The sequence below is a fragment of the Balaenoptera musculus genome, chromosome 11, assembly GCF_009873245.2.
Source record: "Balaenoptera musculus isolate JJ_BM4_2016_0621 chromosome 11, mBalMus1.pri.v3, whole genome shotgun sequence".
NCBI lineage: Eukaryota > Metazoa > Chordata > Mammalia > Artiodactyla > Balaenopteridae > Balaenoptera > Balaenoptera musculus.
Genome location: NC_045795.1, coordinates 55,519,714 through 55,540,104, shown reverse-complemented (window position 1 = coordinate 55,540,104; position 20,391 = coordinate 55,519,714). Strand labels below are relative to the sequence as shown.

General features: G+C 40.4%; 1 protein-coding gene across 3 annotated transcripts in view; it reads right to left on the bottom strand.

Annotated features, from left to right (window-relative positions):
* Positions 1-16,727, bottom strand: part of GOLGA4 (golgin A4) — a 112,904-nt gene extending 96,177 nt beyond the window's left edge. For 2 of the 3 annotated variants that reach the window (XM_036869835.1, XM_036869836.1), the window contains exons 1-2: positions 16,380-16,726; positions 1,887-1,976 (exon numbers count right to left, since the gene is read on the bottom strand). In XM_036869835.1, the coding sequence (XP_036725730.1) occupies positions 1,887-1,976; positions 16,380-16,451 (162 nt within the window). In that variant the 5' untranslated portion in view covers positions 16,452-16,726. Of the gene's footprint in view, positions 1-1,886; positions 1,977-16,379 lie in introns of all 3 variants that reach the window. The other variant, XM_036869834.1, reaches the window with a different exon arrangement.
* Between the last annotated feature and the right edge of the window lie 3,664 nt (positions 16,728-20,391).

Sequence of the window (20,391 nt, the reverse complement as noted above, 5' to 3'; positions counted from 1 at the left end):
CAAGAGAGCTGCCTCCCCACTCTTCCATCTCTCCCTAGGTGCATGCAACAAAGAAAGGCCATGCTAGGACACGATGAGATGACAGCTGTGTGCAAATCAGGAAGAGGGCCCTCACCAGATACTGAATCTGTTGGCACCTTGATCCTGGACTGCCCAGCCTCCAGAACTCTAAGATATAAATGGCTGTTGCTTAAGCCACCCAGTCTATGGAATTCTGGTTTTAAAACTAAGACAGGGAAGACCTGCTCTAATGAGGGCAAGATTTAATATAAAACTATAGTTATGAAGACAGTGTGGGATCAGATCAGAGACAAAGCAAATGATAGAACAGAAACAAGAGTCCAGAAATCCACTCAAATATGGACACTTAGTTTCTGAAAAAAAGGTAGCACAGTATAGCAGTATGGAAAGAATGGAACAACTGGATAGCTATGTGGGGAGGGGGGCAGTGGTGAAACTTGATCCCTACCTCACACCATATTGAAAAAAATCTTTTCCAAATGGAGTATAGATCCAAATGTGAAAGGTAAAACAGGATAATAACGGGAAATACTCTGAAGGGTAAGAAAAGAATACTAAAAAACAAAAAACACTAGCCATAAAATAAAATATTGATAAATTGGAATGCATTAAAACTAAGAACTTCTGTTTAAAAGACACCATTAAGAGAGTAAAAGGCAAGCTACAGAGTGGAAGCAGATATTTGCAAGGCATGTATCCAATAAAAAAACTCCTATCCAAACTAAATAAAAAAAGAACTCCTACAAATCAATAAGACAAAGATAAACCAATAGAAAAATGAGCAAGAGACTTAAGCACTTCGCAAAAGAAGTTATCAGTACACAGATGAAAGATGCTCAATCTTATTAGTCATCAGCAAAATGCAAATTAAAACTATAATAAGAGAACATTACACACCCACCAGAATGGCTGAAATTAAAGACTAGCAGGGATCTAGAGCAACAAGAACGTTTATAAACTCCTGGTGGGAAGATAAAATTCTACAACTATTCTAAAAAACAATGGGCATTACCTTCTAAAGTGGTAAAACTATGTATACCCTTTAACCCAGTGATTCTACTCCTAAGTACACAGCAAAAGAAATGCAGGTACATGTGTAGCAAAAGAAATATACAATAATGTTCACAGCAGCATAATTCATAATAGCCAAAAACTAGACAACCCAAAGGTTTAACTATAAGGTTTACAACAGAAAGCATACTTAAGTGTGGTACTATAAAAATTTAAAAAATTTAAAAAAAGAAGGAAGCAAATATCAAGAAGTCAGGATGATGGTACTCTTTTGTGGGGAAGGGAAGCAGCACTCTAGTGCTGGCAGTGTTCCTTTTCTTGACCTGGGTGGTGGTCACATAGGGATTCACTTCATAATAATTCACTGATTTATGCATTTATTTTTTACCCTTTTTTTCTTTTACCCTCTTTTTACCCTGATTTGTGTACTTATGTTTTACTTGCATGACTCATAATCCTTCACAGAAACAAAAAAAGTTGGAAAAAAATCTAATCTGAGTTATAGTGCCAGCTCCAAGTCACATGGAATTAGGAGTTACTTCACAGTTTCCAATCACTAGCTTGAAAATATAGGACTTCTCCCCACATAATGCTATGCTGAACAAATTGTTATCAAATCATTCAGAAAATTTCAAATATTAAAGGCAAAGTATATTATCCTCTCAAATTAAGATATTCAAAGAAAACACACTTTACAAAAGCAACACTACTGTTTGCAAAAAGAAAAAATTGTTACTAAAAAAAAAATACCTAGGAACTAAGTAATTTCCCATTTTGTTATCAACAGTAACATTACATTTTAAATTAATAAGCTTCTTATAAAAGATTTATTGAAGAAGAAATTCCAAACTTACCTCTCTATTGGGTGTACCTTCATCAAGTTGCTCTGTAAATGAAGACGTCCGGCTCCTGGTTCTCGTTGGCGTTGAAGAATTGGAGGAAGCCTAGATTTAAAAATTATTGCACAAATTAGAAAGACTACATTGATGAGCGTACTACGTACTAGGTAGTCCTTCTCACAGTCCATGCCCAAAGAACCCAGTGAAAGGAAGGAAAAGAGCAAATACATGAAAAACAGAAAAGGATACCTGAAACATAATCAACTAGCAGACCCAGGCTACCTACTGGGTCCTTGGTCTGATTCTGCCACCAACTAGAACTATGATCTGAGGTAAATTAACATTTTGAGGCCTAACGTTAACCTCAAAAATAAGGTTGTGATGATAACATAAGATGATAACATTAGGACTTCCCTGGTGGCGCAGTGGTTAAGAATCCTCCTGCCAATGCAGGGGACACGGGTTCAATCCCTGGCCCAGGAAGATTCCCACATGCCGCGGAGCAACTAAGCCTGTACGCCACAACTACTGAGCCTGCGCTCTAGAGCCCACTAGCCACAACTACTGAGCCTGCGTGCCACAACTACTGAAGCCCACACACCTAGAGCCCGTGCTCCGCAACAAGAGAAGCCACCGAAGCCCACATACCGCAAAGAAGAGTAGCCCCTGCTCACCGCAACTAGAGAAAGCCCACGAGCAGCAACGAAGACCCAACAGAGCCAAAAATAAATAAATAAATAAATTTTTATTTAAAAGATGATAACATTAGGGGAAACTGAAACCAGGTGAGAAGTATATGAAAACTCTCTGTACTATCTTTGCAACTTTCCTATAAATCAAAATTATTCCAAAATTAAAAGTTCATTAAAAAATAAGGTTGTCAATTCAATCTTTAAAGTGCCATCCAGCTCTAATATTCAATATAATGAACTGCACAGGTAAACATCTCTCTAGTCAAGGGCCTTGCTTTGAGAACACCATGCACACCATAGCCCAACACTGAGATGGCAGTCCATTTGCTCTGTAAAGGAACACATGACTCCTATACAGAAACCCACAGGAGAAAGGGCCCCAAATTTAAACTAGGAGTCTGAGGTGTACTCTAAGGTGAGCTAAAAACAGTCCAGAAAGTGTAAAACCAAAACTTCAAGACCCCCCATCACCCATAACAAGACAGATCTTAACTCATCTCCACAAAGAAATGTCTCAATGTCTTACCCTTTTGTAGTCTGTACAGCACTACCTAAAAAGGCATTTAATAAATATTTGTTAAATAAATGACTGAATGAACAAATGGAACGCTAATCTGTCAAGTCAGTACATACTGCTGTGGCTATGCTAGAACAGAGAGGTCACAAGGAATGTTGCACACACATACACACACTCTACACACACATATACATATTCAGTTTACAATAAGTCTAACATTTCTAATCAAGACAGATGTTCAATAAGCGGTGCTGGGACAAATGGCCATCCATATGGGGGAGCAATATCAATCAGATCCTCACTTCATACTTAAGCTATATTAAAGATTTAAATGATTTTTAATTGAAATATAAGAGAAAATATGAGAGTCTATTTCTATAATCTCTGAATGTGAAAGAGATTTTTATGTCAGAAGCAGAAATCAAAAGGAATAGATTAATTGGGAGGAGGGGAAAACATCAACAAAACATGACAAAGTTTAATAACCTTTTTTTCTAAACAGCTCTTGTAAGTGCTTAAGTCAGAATTCAGAAAACTCACCACCCTAGTCTTCTTTTCATCTAGGCAGGTGACCTGAACTCCACCAATGAACATACCCACACGAGACTCTGAGTCATAAGTGGGTAATATGAGAAAACAGACATGCAAAATTAATAAGGTTCATCAGCTGGTGAACATGGAGACACGGAGCTTCATGCAGTCGTTCACAAGAGCTGTGCAGTGCAAGATGCAATGCTGCCAAACTGAGGCGGCTGCAACATTCTTATTAGTGCAGCCCCCCAAGTGTGGCTGAGCAGAGCAATCAGCCCAGACTTTCAGGCCCTCCTGAAAATTCTGTAAGTCACCAACTATTCATTAATAGATCCCTTTTCTGCTTAACTAGCTAGACTGAGTTCTGTTGCTTACAGCGTAGAATTCCAGCACACACATACCTTCTAAAAGATGAACCAGAAAAATCAACATGTGACAGAAGGAATTAGCTATGTGCAGCAGTTACCTTAGGGGATAAGATATCCCTTTCTCAATCAAGATAAAACAGAAACAGTAAGGCCTTAGAATTTTAAGCAACAAAATGGTTGAATGTGAAATAAAGCTGAAGCTTATCAATGTTTTAAATGTCTAGAAAATGTATGAAGCCAACATTGTGCTTAGAAAATGGGAAGGGAAAGCAGTCACTGGACAGAGTTTACCCAGGACTGAAACAAAAATCACAAGTATTCAAAGCACTTCAGAAACAGTTCTCACTGAAGTTGAGGGAAGTGCAATAACCCCTCCCACACCTAGAGCCATAAATTTCAAACCATGCCAGCTTCAAAGGCTGTAGATGTTTCAAACACTACCACTATGTCCGGGAGAAACTCCATTTGCATCTACTTTTAAATGGTTGTATGTAATATCTCCTTTAATAAAAGGACCACCGGGACTGCCCTGGTAGTCCAGTGGTTAAGAATCCACCTTCCAATGCAGGGGACACGGGTTCAATCCCTGGTTGGGGACCTAAGATCCCACATGCCACGGGGCAACTAAGCCCACGTGCCCCAACTACAGAGCCCACATGCTCTGGAGCCCACGCGCCACAACTAGAGAGAAACCCGCAGGTTGCAACTAAGACCCGACGCAGCCAAAAAAATTAAATAAATAAATAAATAAATAAATATTTTTAAAAATAGACCAAAAAATAAATAAATAAAATAAAAGGGCCATTGAGAGGGCAAAAAGTTAGGAAAGTGATTAGAGAAGTAATACTAGGCTAAAGGATATAGCTCTTAGCTAACCCTCTCTGTTGTGATGCCATCATATCCAAAAAATTTGGGGGTTAATAACTCAGCTTTCCAAATGCCCAGATGCCAGGACAGGGCTACTTCAGACAGGGACCTTGAAATCACTTGAAAAGTACACCTCCACTGTGAATTTTTTTAAGTGGCACTATGTCTTTTTACTTTGGCCTCATGTGAGCCTAATCGTAATTGGAGCCTCATCAGCCCTGGATAAACCGGCAAAATCAAATGTTGGGGTTTATAAAGTTAAAGAATAGGTTCTAACACACACTGTCCTCCGAAAAGTAGTACCACGTGGCAAGGTTTGGCCTGATGGCTTGTAGATCTTCCTCTGGAGTTGCAAAAGTAAGGAACACATGAGGGAATGGATATGACTGTAAAGTATAAAACATGCATAAAAAACTAACTGTACTTGAGTGTTTATCCCAAAGTCCTGGATCTTTAACAGGCTATCCTCACTTCAAAATATATAAGGATTTAGATTCCTTCAAACTAAATCTGGTCTAATTAATTCTCATAGCTTAGAAATCTGTCTTCATATTTCTCATGGCTATTTACCAAAAAAACCTGATGGCTATAACCAGGCTCACAATTAATATTTTTATTGCCAACTAACTGATTATTAATTGACCATAGCCCTCAACTTCAGTATAAAAAAACCCATTTTAGTCACTGTGGTATGCAGAATTTGAAGATGACCCCAAATGACCCTCACCTTGTGAATATGAGATATCACTGCCCTGATTATCTTACCTTACATAGCAAAAAGGTTTCTGCAGGTATATTTAAGGTTACTAACCAGTTGACTCTGAGTTAATTGAAGGGAGATTGTCTGGATGGGTCCAACCTAATCACACAAGCCCTTCAAATGAGTCCAGAGTGCAGAGGCAGCAGCAGAAAGCAGAGAGATGTACTCCTGCTACCCTGAAAGAAAGCAAAAGGCCTGTGGGGGCCAAGCGGCAAGGAACTGTGGGCAGCCCTAGGAGCTGAAAGCGGTCCCGTTCAACAGCCAGCAAGAAATAAAGACCTCTGTCCTACAACCACAGAGGACTAAATTCTACCACGACCACATGAGCATGGAAGAGGACCCTCACCTCCAGATGAGAACACAGTTTGGACAATAATTGATCTTAGTCTTGTGAGACCCTGAGCAGAGAAGCCAGTCATGTCATGCCAGACTTCTGACATACAGATTGTGAAACAATAACTGGGTTATTAGGCAGCAAGGTTGTGGTAATGCGTTATGTAACATTAGGAAACTAGTACAGTCACCTTTAGGAATAATAAGCCTTGAACACCATGACTTTTCATTACCCATCAAGACTCTATCAGATGTCACCCTGATCCTCTCACACTCCCACCACACCAGGAGTAACTGTCTCTCAACCCTATGGTACAGAGACTACATCTACACTTCAAAGACAAATGCAACACCAGCACAGCACCTTAGCAGGCTCTGTTAAATAAAGAAGTGTTCTATAACTACAAATGCTTTCAAATACTTTCTCTTTTGATTCTCACAACCAATCTGAAAGGTAAACAGGACAGTTATCATCCCCAATTCCCTGACAAGAAAGTAAGAAGTTCACAGTGCTTATGTGGCTTGATCAGGTTGCATACTGCAGCATCTGGGTTAGCAAACAGGTCTTCTGAGCCCCTCATCCACTTCCCCAGTATTCTTTGGATCACTGTTTCTCAAATTTTTTTCACTGGGACCCACAGTAAAACAACAACATCCTTTTCACACAGACACTTCTAAAACAAGTTTTACGAAACCTTAACCTTTACAACATAAGATGCCACATTTTGACCTAATATAGTCTTTCATTTAAAAAAAAAAAAAAGCTGATCCCAATCCACAGATTCCACAACCCACCTGAACTGCTTTCATCATACCATGTTGTCTGTATAAGAACAATGTTGATAAACATGGCCACTAACTATTAAATCTAGAATACATCAAATATATCTAATATATTTTAAATATACCACAAAATAGAAATTAAAAAGCATTAATTCTAGGCTGAACAACAAAATCTAAAGATAACAAAAACACAAATTTTGGACATTCACATTACTGGGAAGTTCTACACTAAAGTCAAAACTATGTTAATCATAGTTTATTCCATAAGGAGCTCTATTATCTGGGAGTTTTCATAGAAAGAATTACTCAAAATAGCTGAATTGTTAGATCTATCTAAAGTTACAGATTCAAGATGGTTAAACCTCACTAATACCTGAAGGGGTTTGGAGATAACAATGAGGTTTGATCATTTTGAATCTACACTTTTCTGAAATCAGGTTTCACCTTTCCGAAAATAACTAATTCTAGTTTTCAAATATAAAAGGAAATTGAATATAATTTAACATTTTCTAGGTCAGTTGTCATTCCTGTCAATATGCTACTTGTAGTATATCTTCTCTGTCCATTTTAGCCTGCTACTAGTTTAGAAGCTAGATAACTACATTTATTGGAATTGTAGACAAAATAAGCATAAAGAAGCTCTAAGTGAGGGATTTTTTAAAGTATTCTTATGAACAACATACATTAACTATGGAATGTGAAGTTAGTGACGTTAAAATTTTGGCTGCTTAGAGGCCTTTTGACACTACTCAGTTCTCAAGTTATGCCCCCAATAGATGAGATGTTATTCTTACACAAGCATAACAAACATCTGGCTTCACTTCTCCCTCCCACACCCATGGTAATCAATCATGGCAAGGACATAGCCGTAGACTCCTTCTCACCACAGCACTCCTGAAAGTCTCTGCCAAATCCATCCGACATCCCAGCTATAAAGGAATGGCCAAAGTAACTGGGAGTTAATGCTTCACATAAACCTCTATTTACTAGTTACCAAAATTATTAGAGCTTTCTATTATGTCTGTAACAAAGTACCTTCCACATCCTGACATCTAAATAGTAGTGCTGGAAATGAAATATTGCTATTTATGTTATAAATGCTTACCTCTCAAAAACAGCCCTTTAATGTGGCGAAATCCACTCATTCAAAAGTAATTTAAGGAGACTTCTAGTTAAACATAGTAGATTGGCTACATATGTTCCTATTTTCTCTCCTTCCCAAAGAGTTAAATTTCAACCAATTTTCAGAAGATTGGATGTGAATGAAAGAATACTAAAGTAACAGTACTGCTGACACCACTACAACCCCATGGAGAAGGGAATAGTGATGAGAAGAAGCCTATTTTCATCCCCAGAACCCTAAAAAGACTTAGGACTTAAAGCAAAAGTTATAATGCAAGATGAGACAGGATCAAAACCAGAAAGATTGGCTGAAAGAGTCCCCAGGTCCCCTGTCCCACCTTACATAGCCTCTGAAGAAACAGAGGTTTATTTTCTGGAGCCAATGAGGCTTTAAACTGGGTGAAACCAAGCACCACAGTAAGACAGGAGAGAAGGGCAAAGTGTGTGACTAAACTGAGCAGATTAGGCAATATTCTGCACAGTGAACAGTGGAACCTCCAGCAGTCCTTCTCAGACCTGCTTCCAGAAAGTTGGCAGCTAGGCCTCTGGTTACCAACATGTAGATATTTCTCCCAACAATAAAACCAGTTTACAGCTTGCCACCCACCAGTGAGCCCCAGTGTCAATCACATGCTACTTCCAAATAGCATCAGATTGTTAGTGCCTCGCCCTCAAATATGAATAGATAGCCCAGAGCACTCAATAAAGAAAATTTCCAATGTAAGAGGGAGCCAAAAACAAGAAGAAAAAAACCCCCAAAACCAAAAAACAAACACGGCACTTCCCTGGTGGTCCAGTGGTTAAGACTCCATGCTCCCAATGCAGGGGTCCTGGTTCAATCCCTGGTCAGGGAACTAGATCCCGCACACCACAACTAAGACCCAGCACAGCCAAGTAAATAAGTAAATAAATAAATAAACAATTTTTTTAAAAAAAACCCTAACACAATAAAGATTAAAAGAAAACAAAAGAAAAAAAATCCCCATTATTCTCAGAGAGAGAAAAGATATATCAGTACATCAAGAGCAATGCTATGAAAAAGCAAAAGACAATAAGAAACAGCCTTGGGAAATTTAAAAATAGAGTAGCCAAAATTAAAAATTCAATTGAAGAAAACTAACACAACATTGTAAATCAACTATACTTCAATAAATAAATATATAAAACAAAAAATTCAACTGAAGAGTTAAATTGAAGCACACTCTCAAAAATAGAACAAAAAAATAAAAATAGACCATAAAGGGTAAAAAATAATAAATGAGAATCTATCCTGAAGGCACAAAAGCTAACTAACTGGAATTTCAGGACAGAAGAGAAAAAACAAAGGGGAGGGAATTATCAAAGAAATAATACCTAAAAGTTTCCAAGAATTTAAGCACAGGAGTCACCACACTTAAAGCGTCCACTGGATGTCCAGCACAATGCAATAATAAACACTGTTTACTTCTCTTCCTCCCCAAAACCCAAAACCCATTGAAATGAAGGTTAAAAAAAATTAGAAAAGCAGACAGATTAACACTCTAGAACAAGAGAGAGAACACCACAGGCAAAAAGAAAATAAATTTTTGAAGACTCAAAGGCAAAAGGATTCAAACTGGTGGAAAAATCAGGGCAAAGGTAGCCATAACCCTAAACACACACAGAAGGCTGCGGGAGAGGCAGCAGCAACTTTCTGCAACAGGAAGAAAAAAAATCACAGTTTTAGACACTCTAAAGGGAGATTACTGCTCTCAGCAATGTGTTAAGTGTCTGCAAGACAAACAGGTACGTGGGGTCAGCCTCCCCCAACCCAAATAGATCTCCAGACAACAGTAACAGCCAAATATAAAGAGCAATACCTTGGAGGAGTTAGCGCTCCAATAGCAGGGGCTGGTACCACAAAGCAGCAGGGTAACAATACACCCCAGTCTGACCAAGGCAATCCCAGTCCCACCCAGTTCATGCCAGTTTATGTTCCAAGATAACTGCCAGTAGCGTCCCCGTTCATTCATAAGAACGTTTGGATAATAAATCGTATGGTCACCTTTCAAAGGAGGACTCTCTGTGTTTTGGCTGGCCCTCCACACAGGAGAGTAGCAGGTAAGAGCAGAGAAAACCCATGTTAGCTACCGAAATAAACCACCCACTAGGTCTTCATAAATATAAACAAACAACCAATAATAACAAGACATTTTTCTCAAAAAAAAGAAAAAAGATAAACGATGACAAGTATGAAGAAATATAACAAGTAACCCAGAGCAATCAGATAAATCAAGGAAGGGAACTTAAATATGTATGTACGTATAATATATAACACTTATCCTGCAAGAGTTTTGAGAAGCTCTAGTTTCCGTTAAAACACAAGCTGCTACTGAAAACTGAAACAAAGCAACAAGCGTAGTACTCTGGTTAAGAGAATGGGCTTTAGAGCAAGACTGCCTGGGTTCATATCTCGGCTCTACCACTTAGCTGTGTCGTACTAGCTGTCTACCACAGACAAGTTACTTAACCTCCCTAGGCCTCAATTTCTTATCTGTAAAATGGGTATAATACAAATCCACACCTTTTATTATTTCATGTATTAATTTAGTTAATACATGCAATGCACCAAGAAAGCACCTGGCTAAAAATAACTATCCAGTGTTGACTAGTGTTATTATTTGTGGAAATTAAATATATGATTAGGGTTTCCCTAGTGGCACAGTGGTTAAGAATCCACCTGTCAATGCAGGGGACATGGGTTTGAGCCCTGGTCCAGGAAGATCCCACATGCCGCGGAGCAACTAAGCCTGTGCGCCACAACTACTGAGCCTGTGCTCTAGAGCCTGCGAGCCACAACTACTGAGCCCGCGTGCTACAACTACTGAAGCCTGCACACCTAGAGCCCGTGCTCTGCAACAAGAGAAGCCACTGTGATGAGAAGCCCGTGCACCGCAACGAAGAGTAGCCCCCCGCTCGCAGCAACTAGAGAAAGCCCGCGTGCAGCAACGAAGACCCAACGCAGCCAGTAAATAAATAAATCAATAAATATTTTTTTAAAAAAGGAGGGGGACTAAAAAAAAAAATAGAAGAAGAAAACTGGAAATTTTCTAGCATCAAGGAAAAAAGAAAAGATTCAAAGATCAAGTAACTACCAATAAAGAAAGAACAATTTGGAATTAGACTTTTCATCTGCACACAGGATGCTAGAAGATAAGGAAGAAAAACAGTCAACGGTCTGAGGGGAATTTTTCAACCCGGAATTTAATAGCTAGCCAAATAAATGTTTAAGTGAGAACGTCTTCCTAATATTTTGTGATTTAGAAGGTGAAGAAGCCAAATGCTGTTAGTTAAAATCCTATACTTTTAAGAGCCCTGACCTTTATCAACACATTAACTGAATTTCTACATCAAAGTTTCCAGCCCTGCTTTCTCACCTGGGCCCAGGAAGATGCACTTTTGAATCTGCCTACAGCTTCCGTGGGATGTAAAGTTAAGGTATGTATAATTTGCATCTATGTCTTGGGGTCTTTGAACATCACAGTTTAACAAATTGGGTTAATTCATCCCAAAAGCTACAGAGACAAAGACCCTCTCAGAATTTTTTTCCTCCAGCTCTTCCTATCAAACTAAGAAGCAGATGAGAGAACTTTGTATGGCCCTTACCCTATTCAAGTTTCACAAAGATTTTTTAAATCACATGAACAAGTTTGTTTATATATATGTTTAAATTATTTAAAACATGAGAACTTAATGTATATTCTATATAAAGTAATACAAATAGGCACTCTATGCTCCCTGGTCAAAATACAGATTTATAAACACTCAAGACATTCTGATTTTTCTGATCTAAATGTTCTCTCTGGGAGTTATGCTTTTTAGATTGAGGCTAGTTATTTTGCCAAGTGGCATTTACAAAAAGCCTATGTTCCTTCAGAAGGCGACTCTTTCCTCTGCTGTCTGTGGAATTTTTAAAAAATTTCTATTACATAAACTATTATTTTGAGGCCCCACTCTAAAAAAGCTATAATTCTGCAGGTTTGGGGTAGGTCCACATTTTGCTTTCTTTTTAATTTAATTTTTTTTGTGTGGTAAAGTATACATAACATAAAAGTTACCATTTTAAACATTTGTAGGTGTACAGTTCAGTGGTATTAATTATATTTACACTGTTGTGCAACCATCACCACTATCCATCTCCAGAACTTTTTCATCCTCCCAAACTGAAACTCTGTTCTCATTAAACAGTAATTCTCCACTTCCCCCTCCCCTCTCCAGCCCCTGGCAACCACCATTCTATTTTTTGTCTCTATAAAATTGACTAATCTAGGTACCCCATACAAGTGGAATCATACAATTGTCCATTTGCGCCTGTGCTTTTTATAATTTTTAAGTTTCAGTAATATTTGAAAAAGGCTGAAAATGTTAAAAAATATTTTTATTCATGGCACTACATATATCCTAAGAAGTTAGAAAGTATTCTATATTACTTTTTAATAATTTTTATCAAATTCATTCTGTAAGGAATTTAAAAATCTAAGTAGATATTTGTTGTTAAAAAAAATATTAAATGGAGGGACTTCCCTGGCAGTCCAGTGGTAAAGAATCCGCCTTACAATGCAGGGGACACGGGTTCGCGCCCTGGTCAGAGAACTAAGATCCAGCATGTCGCGGGGGCAACTAAGCCGTGTGCTGCAAACTACAGAGCCCACGCGCTCTGGAGCCTGCGCGCCACAACTAGAGAAAAGAAAACCCGCACACCACAACTAGAGAGAAGCCTGCGCACCGCAACTAGAGAGAAGCCACGGGCTGCAACAAAAGATCCCACATGCCTCAACGAAGATCCCGCGTGCCGCAACTAAGACCCGACGCAGCCAAAAATAAATAAAATAAATAATAAATAAATCTTAAAAATATATATATTAAATGGAACTTGATTTGAAATTTTTAAATTTTATTCTTAATTAGTGATTAGGCTTCACGTCATCATCAGAATTGAACAAATGTTTACTTAAAATAATATCTGCCAAAGAAGGGTTCAAATAATCTTAGCACCAACCAAAGAGAAGTGACTGGGGACTACAGAAGGCTGTCTTTTTTTTAAATGGGTTTATTTATTTATTTATTTATTTATTTTTGGCTGTGCTGGGTCCTCGCCTCTGTGCGAGGGCCCCCCCTAGCTGTGGCGAGCGGGGGCCACTCCTCATCGCGGTGCGCGGGCCTCTCACCATCGCGGCCTCTCCTGTTGCGGAGCACAGGCTCCAGACGCGCAGGCTCAGTAGTTGTGGCTCACAGGCCCAGTTGCTCCGCGGCATGTGGGATCTTCCCAGACCAGCGCTCGAACCCGTGTCCCCTGCATTGGCAGGCAGACTCCCAACCACTGCGCCACCAGGGAAGCCCCAGAAGGCTGTCTTTTACTGAATGCTTTCAAAAACTTAAGGGACCCTTACAGTGTTACTAACACCATCACTATTACTATTACTGAAAAGTTTTGCAAATATTATGATGCAAATCATTCATTTCTCCCATAATTATGAACACCTGACAACTCACTCTACTTGAAACATCCCTATCAGGCAATCTCCCCTCTGGAAAGCAAGCTAAGAATCAGGAAGTATGCACACACAGGCCTCCAAAATCTCGAAACAAATGTCTCAAAATTTGTGTTAATACACTAATATACACTAAAGAATCTCTTAGGTACTTGCCCTTATTTTACACAAAATTTTAGAAGTTTAGTGTCTTGTCTTGATTTAAAGCCCAAACAATTCAGAAGCTGGAAGAACGACACTGGGCAGATAGCAAGGGAGACTACAAAGTAATTACAAAAAGTAGACCAAAAACAAATAAATCCTCCTGAGTGGGTAAAAGGGAATTGTCTTTCACACCCCATTAAATTCCTGAGGGCATGGTGCCTTCATCACAAAATAATTCATACTCAAAAATGAAGACATTGATAATATTATACAAATTCAGGATCCTTTGCACAAGAAAACAAGGATATGCGTAATCTGTTATAAAAGGACTGTCCCATCAAAAAATATTTGTTTAATTCATGCTTGAAAGAAATCCTTAACTCTGAAAACAATAATCCAGAACTTCGGGACTTCCCTGGTGGTGCAATGGTTAAGAATCTGCCTGCCAATGCAGGGGACACCGGTTCGATCCCTGGTCTGGAAAGGTCCCACATGCTGCAGAGCAACTAAGCCCGTGCGCCACAACTACTGAGCCCGTGTGCCACAACTACCGAAGCCCACATGCCTAGAGCCCATGCTCTGCAACAAGAGAAGCCACCACAATGAGAAGCCCGCACACCGCAACAAAGAGTAGCCCCCACTCGCCACAACTAGAGACAGCCCGCGCGCAACAACGAAGACCCAATGCAGCCAAAAATAAATAAACAAAATAAATAAACAAATAAATCCAGAACTTCTCAACTTGAAGGGTTCTGAATAGCTGAGGATCAAGACCAGAAAATAATCAAGTTTCTATCAGCAGTTGATCACTAACAATTTACTCTGGCATTCTGAATAAATAAATATATGTTATCAAAGAGGATTGTTTTCAATCTTTTGTATACAAGGTGATATTATTTGCTCCACATGCACTGTCTCACCAGAGGCATCAACCCATAGAAACTGGGAGCTCTAATACATTATCTTTTAACTAGCTCTTTTACTATCATTCTAAAGACATCCTCCCTTTGTTAAAGCTCATGAAAAAAAGATAATATTACAAACAAGAAAAAGAATGAGCACCTTGGAGCATATTCTTCTTAAACTATTTTCACTATTTCTGTGTGTATATATATATATACACACTTATATACATACTTTCCCCACAAAGGAAGCCCCTACACACTCTTTTTCAATCTTTTACTACAAGTTAGAGCCTATGTCTCTGTAGGCTCTAACTCTAGCTGTGTGACATCAGGCAGGTTACTTAACCCCTTTGAGCCTCACTCCATGTATGAAAGATTCTCTAAGTTGTAGAGTTATGTGAGAATTAAACAAAATAACACAAGCAAAATGCCTAGCATAGAGTAAGAACCTAATAAATGATGGCATTTTTTTAAGGCTGCGGAATAACTATCTAACATAACGTGTTTAACCAATTTTCTAGCGTTGAACATTTTTGGCCAGATTTTACCTATTAAAACAACACTGAAGTGAAAATCCATGTGGCTAACTGCTTAATACATCCTAAATTTTCTTAGAATAAATTTCTAGAGGTGGAATCCTGGATCAGTGATATGTATAGAGTTCCTTACATTCACTACCACACCTGTTTCCCCACATTCCTCATCTGTACCTCAATTTTTAGTTTTTCCTTTGTTTCTTAAATAATGGTGTTTTGTAAAATTTAAAAGCTTGCGGTAAATGGTATGAAAAGTAAAATTCTAGTACTGAAATCTTAATCACTATTTACGTTTCACTTGGGAGAATGAACAAGCTTTCGGTACCATGTACCTATGTATCTCAACCACTGTTTCACTCTAGGGGATCTTTACATTTTTAGAGAACAACTTCAATTTACAGTTTCAGAATAAATTCAATAGTTGTTTGATTTAGTAGTTGTTAATTAGTTAGCTATATTTAAGTTGCATACGATAAATGTTATGTTAAAGATGTTTAGAAATGCCTCCAAATTAGTCAAAACTCAGCCTTTCTTGTAGAAACTCTAAAGTTAAGAGAGAGATTTGCTCCATCTGTTGAGACTCTGAAAGGCTGGGAAGGAATTTAGCAGAAGCCCTCCCCTCTGCTGAAGGGACCACGTGCTGCCAGCACCCAAACACACAATCACAGCTGCTTAGGAAACTGCTTCTGCTTCTTTAAATTAACACTACTAACACGCCCCCTTTTCCCTGAAAACCGTCATTTCCTGAAGCAACAGCGTTCGTGAAAAACAAATATTAACGAGACTTGAAGAAGCAGAGCCGAGCTATGGACAGGCGCAAGCCCTGCTGGGCCGCACAGTGTCAGCCCCTCCGCCCGTCCCGGATCAACCAAGTTATGCGAAGTGACTAACTCGTGACAGCCGCGGGCGCTGGACGCCGGCCACACCGCCACCTCTTTCAGGTCCCAATGCTCCTGCAAGCAGCCTGGGCAGGAATGGCTCGACCCCTGGCTCTCACGCCTGGACGAGGGTTTGGAATTAGACTTCGTCACGGGCCAGGGGCCCCTCCGTACTCAATCTCGGGTCGGGGATCAGAGAGGGGACTTCAGTCGAGAGATCAGATGTTACAAGGGACCCTGGTTTTCCCATTCCGCCCTCACTCTTGAGTTGGGGTCTCGGATAGTTGGTGGAACCTTCGATATGGGTCAAAAATCATGCAAGATCGGAGCCCTTCTCACTTATTCTCAGACCGGGTTGGGCATTAGGGAAAATTACCAGAGGTCAGGTGTCACAAATCCAGCCACCCCCACAACCAGAACGGAGTTTTGGGTTGGGGGACCCGGGTCAGGAGTCACGGGCGACCTGGACCGCCTTGAGCTCTTTCCCAGTCCGGGGTCTGGGGGAAGCCTCAGGTTAGAGGTCAAAGGTCAGGGAACTAGGGGAGCGCGGCGGCCATAGTACCTGAGTAGAGGCCATCGCCTGCTGGAGCTGCTGCTGCTCCTCGCTGATCTTTTGCTTCAGTTTCTTGAACATGGCGCAACGCGGGTTCCTGAATGTGAATGAGACCTGAGGGCGAGTGCTCTGAGAGACCCGGCCGCGGCGGCGACGGAGGGTTCTCTACACCAGGAACCGCGGGGGCCGGGCCTCGCCTCTCCTCCTTGGCCTCGCGGGCGGGTCGGCACACTCGTCCTGCGGGTGTCGGCGTCGCCGCCGCCGCGTCTCTCTCTTCTGGGTGCCACCGGTTGGCCTCGGCCCCCCATCCAGCCCCTGCGGCGGCGGCGGCGGCGACAACAACGGCACCAGGTGAGCGTGTGCCCAAGGCGCCTGCGCGGCCTACGTGGAGCTCGCCGAGGGAGCGCTACGGACCGCCGGAGGGGACAAGCTGGAAGTCGGGCCCGCACATGCGCGCTCCAGGGTCGCTCCCGGAAAATCCAGGGGTTTGCGCTGCGTATGCTCACTGCGTGCCTAGATGCCCTCAGATCCGGATCCCGGGCTCGTCGGAACGCTACGCTGACGCACACCGGGGCTTCGGCGCTGCGAAGTCTGGTGGGGAGGGTGCTGCTTCTTTTGAGGACCGCAAGGCTGACAATCCTGCCGCAAAGAACCGCATGTGTGGGTGTCCGGGGTGCGAGAAGACTGCCGAGGGCTCTGAAGGATAGTGTACTTTTGTTCAGTATTTGTGGTTAGGATTCTCTGCCTTCAGTGTCTCGTACTCCTACTGCTTCCCAGAAGGGCCCTCTTCCCTTCGCTGCACTCTTCCAGGGTTCAAGAAGTGCCTGACACGGGGCTCCCAGGGTCCAGAAGTTTCTGGCCAATATTGTAAGATTTCAGTCCTTTGGACATCGCCTTTATTTATCTTTTATTTCACAGAAATCGTATATTTTCATATATTCCTTCAAAAATCTTTAATTCTAAGTGCCAGGTTCTTCGGGGTCTCTCTCAGTCTTTGATAGAACAAGTAGACAAAAAAATTAGTAAGGATATAGAGAAGTTGGATCAGCTAACTTTGCCTAATTGATCTTTTTCGAAAAGACCCAACAACTGCAGAATACACGGGGTTTTTTGGAATACTTATAGAACATTCCCAAGATAGACCATGTGCTAATTCATAATACAGGTCTCAATTAATTTCAAAGGCTTAATATCATATAGTGTGTTCTCCGACCACAAAGCAATTAAATTAGAAATCAATAACAGAGATATCTAGAAAGTCCCCAAATATTTGGAAATTATGCTGCACAGTTCTAAATAGTTGATGGGCCAAAAAGCAAAGCACAAGGGAAACTAGAAAATATTTTAAAAGAATGACAATGAGAACAGAGCATAGCAAAATTTGTGAGGTTCAGCTAAAGCAGTGCTTACATGGAAAATAATAGCATTATGTGTTTGTATTACAAAGGAAATAAAGATTGAAAATCAATCATCTAAGCTTCCACCTTAAGAAGTTTGAAAAAGAAGAAAAAACTAAAATCGAAGTAAGTAGAAGGAATGAAATAAAAGATACTGAGCAAAACATCAATGAAATAGAAAACAGACAATAGAGAAAAACCAACAAGACTAAAATTTGGTTCTTAGAAAAGATTAATAAAATTGGTAAGCCTCTAGTTAGACTCATAGAAAGAAAAACAGTAATTATCAATATCAGGAGTTAAAGAGGGCTTATTGCCACAGATTCTACAGATATTATAAGGGAATATCTGACACAAATTATCAAAACCCAGATGCCCTTAGGTCAGTGAATGAATAAACAAACTGTGGTACTTCCATACCATGGAATGCTACTCTGAAATATAAAGGACAGAGTATTGATACTCATAACAACCTAAATGGATCTCCTTAAGTTTTGATGAGTGACCCAAAAGAAGCCATACATATATATCTTGCTGTCTGTACAGTCCCTGCCTCACCTACACCCTACTCACTTGACTGACCTCCCCTCTTAATCATAGACCTTCATCAGTAAATGCCTGCATACTTGCCCCCAGCTCCAACTAGTGATTGTTCTCCTCTTTAGATCAGAATCTCGCCACTATGATAGTTTACCAAAGGGGAGGTGAGGGGCACGCTCCTCTGCTGGTTTCCTTGGTAACCGATGAGCCAACCGGAAGTCAATTCTCCCTATAACTGGTAACCTCCCCTCTGCCTGGAAGCAAAGACTAGTGCCGTGTCCTGCTGCACACGGTGGGGTGTCGCTACAGGACCTTGTTTCAGACATGTAAGATCCCCCATCCATTAAACCATTGATGTCTCTGTCACTGACTCTGGACTCTCTTTGGTCTTGAAGCTGGGCAAGTACAAGGCTTGCAGGCCTGTGGGATGCAGCCCAACAGATTCCACTTATATGACATTATGAAAAGGCAAAGCTATAGGGAGGGAGAACGGACCAGTGGTTGCTAGGAGTTGAGTGGGCCAGGACTGGATTGGGGTAGAAGTGGTGTTAACTGCAAAAGGGCAGGATGAGGGAATCTTTGGGATGATGAAACAGTTCATATCATAACTATAGTGGTAGATATACAACTTTGTGTGCATTTGTCAAAACCCAGAAAACTATATACCACAAACACTAAACTTCACTGTATGAAAACTTTAAAATGGAAATTAAAAACCCGAGGCTCAGAGAGGTTAAGAATTTCACCCAAAGTAACACAGCTTGGACATGGTGGAGGCAGCACTTGAACCCAGAGCTCTCATGGCTCTAAAGCCCATGTCTACACCACCCACCCACACTGCCTCTGGATCCCTTACCATGGTGGCATAGACTACCACTGACATTGATTTCGCTATGTCCTCCAATACTTTGCTCCAAAATGATTTACTGATTGATATCCAGTGTCCTCACTAGCATATATTCTTTCCTGGTTGCAAAGAAAGAAAGAAAGAAAAGAAAAAATATTTTGTACATTGAGAGCACTTATCCACAAATGTGAAAGTGCTACAGCTGTGTTGTTCTTCACATACCAGATTTGCCAACATTTGTAAGGTTGGGGGGGATATATATGTATATAATATATATGCGTACATATTTTGGCTATAGCAAGTAACAGATCTGGAGCGGACTGAAATACTTGTATTCCTATCCTGTTTTAATGTACTTCACCGGAACACTTTGAAACACAGTATGTTTTTAATATTTACTTTGCAAAAGAACATCTTATGGCTATGTAAATTAAAATTATATGGGGACTTCCCTGGCAGTCCAGTGGTTAAGACTCCACAGGGAACTAAGATCCTGCATGCCAGGTAGCACGGCCAAAAACTTACTAAAAAAATTAAAGTTATAAAACAGTTGGAAGACCTCCCATCGAAGAAAGTTCTGCACATCAGTGTCTAGACTTTGACTGTGACTCTCCCAGGAATTTAGCTTACTTTTCAGCCTGGGGCTTTTTCTTTAAAGAATGTTTGGGTTTTTTTGGTATCTTTGTTTTTAATTTAATTCCCATTGTAGGCAGAAATAAGGAAACTAAGGAAAAGTGAAGGGCTACATTATTATTGCTATCGCAAAACGAAGAGCCAAAAAGTGACCTTCCCGGAGTCATATGATCTCAGAGATGGAAGTGGAAACTGACCTCAGGCTTCTTGCCCTTTATCCTGGTCTCCAACTGTAGTATGTTTCACATTTCCTTCTCTTCTCTGAGACACACCCTGCTCAATTTTTTAACAGTTTTGTAATTGTTTACACATGTCCTAGGGCTGTTTACCCAGCTGATGACTCAACAATCTAATGAGAAGAGTCCTTGGAAGGGAAAACCCAACACTGGGCTGAGAAAAAAAAAAAATCTTATTTCAAGAATGAGGGCTCTTGGTAACAAAGAGAAGGGCTGAGGGACTGGAGGTGAAGTGTCAAATTCTCTGCTCCTACTGAATAACTATATGATAATCAGACTCCTAAGTAAACAACTTCACTCTTGCAAATGTTTGGATCCTTGCCTCATACTCAAGATACTGTGTGGGTGGAAAGGCTGGGTAGTATAAT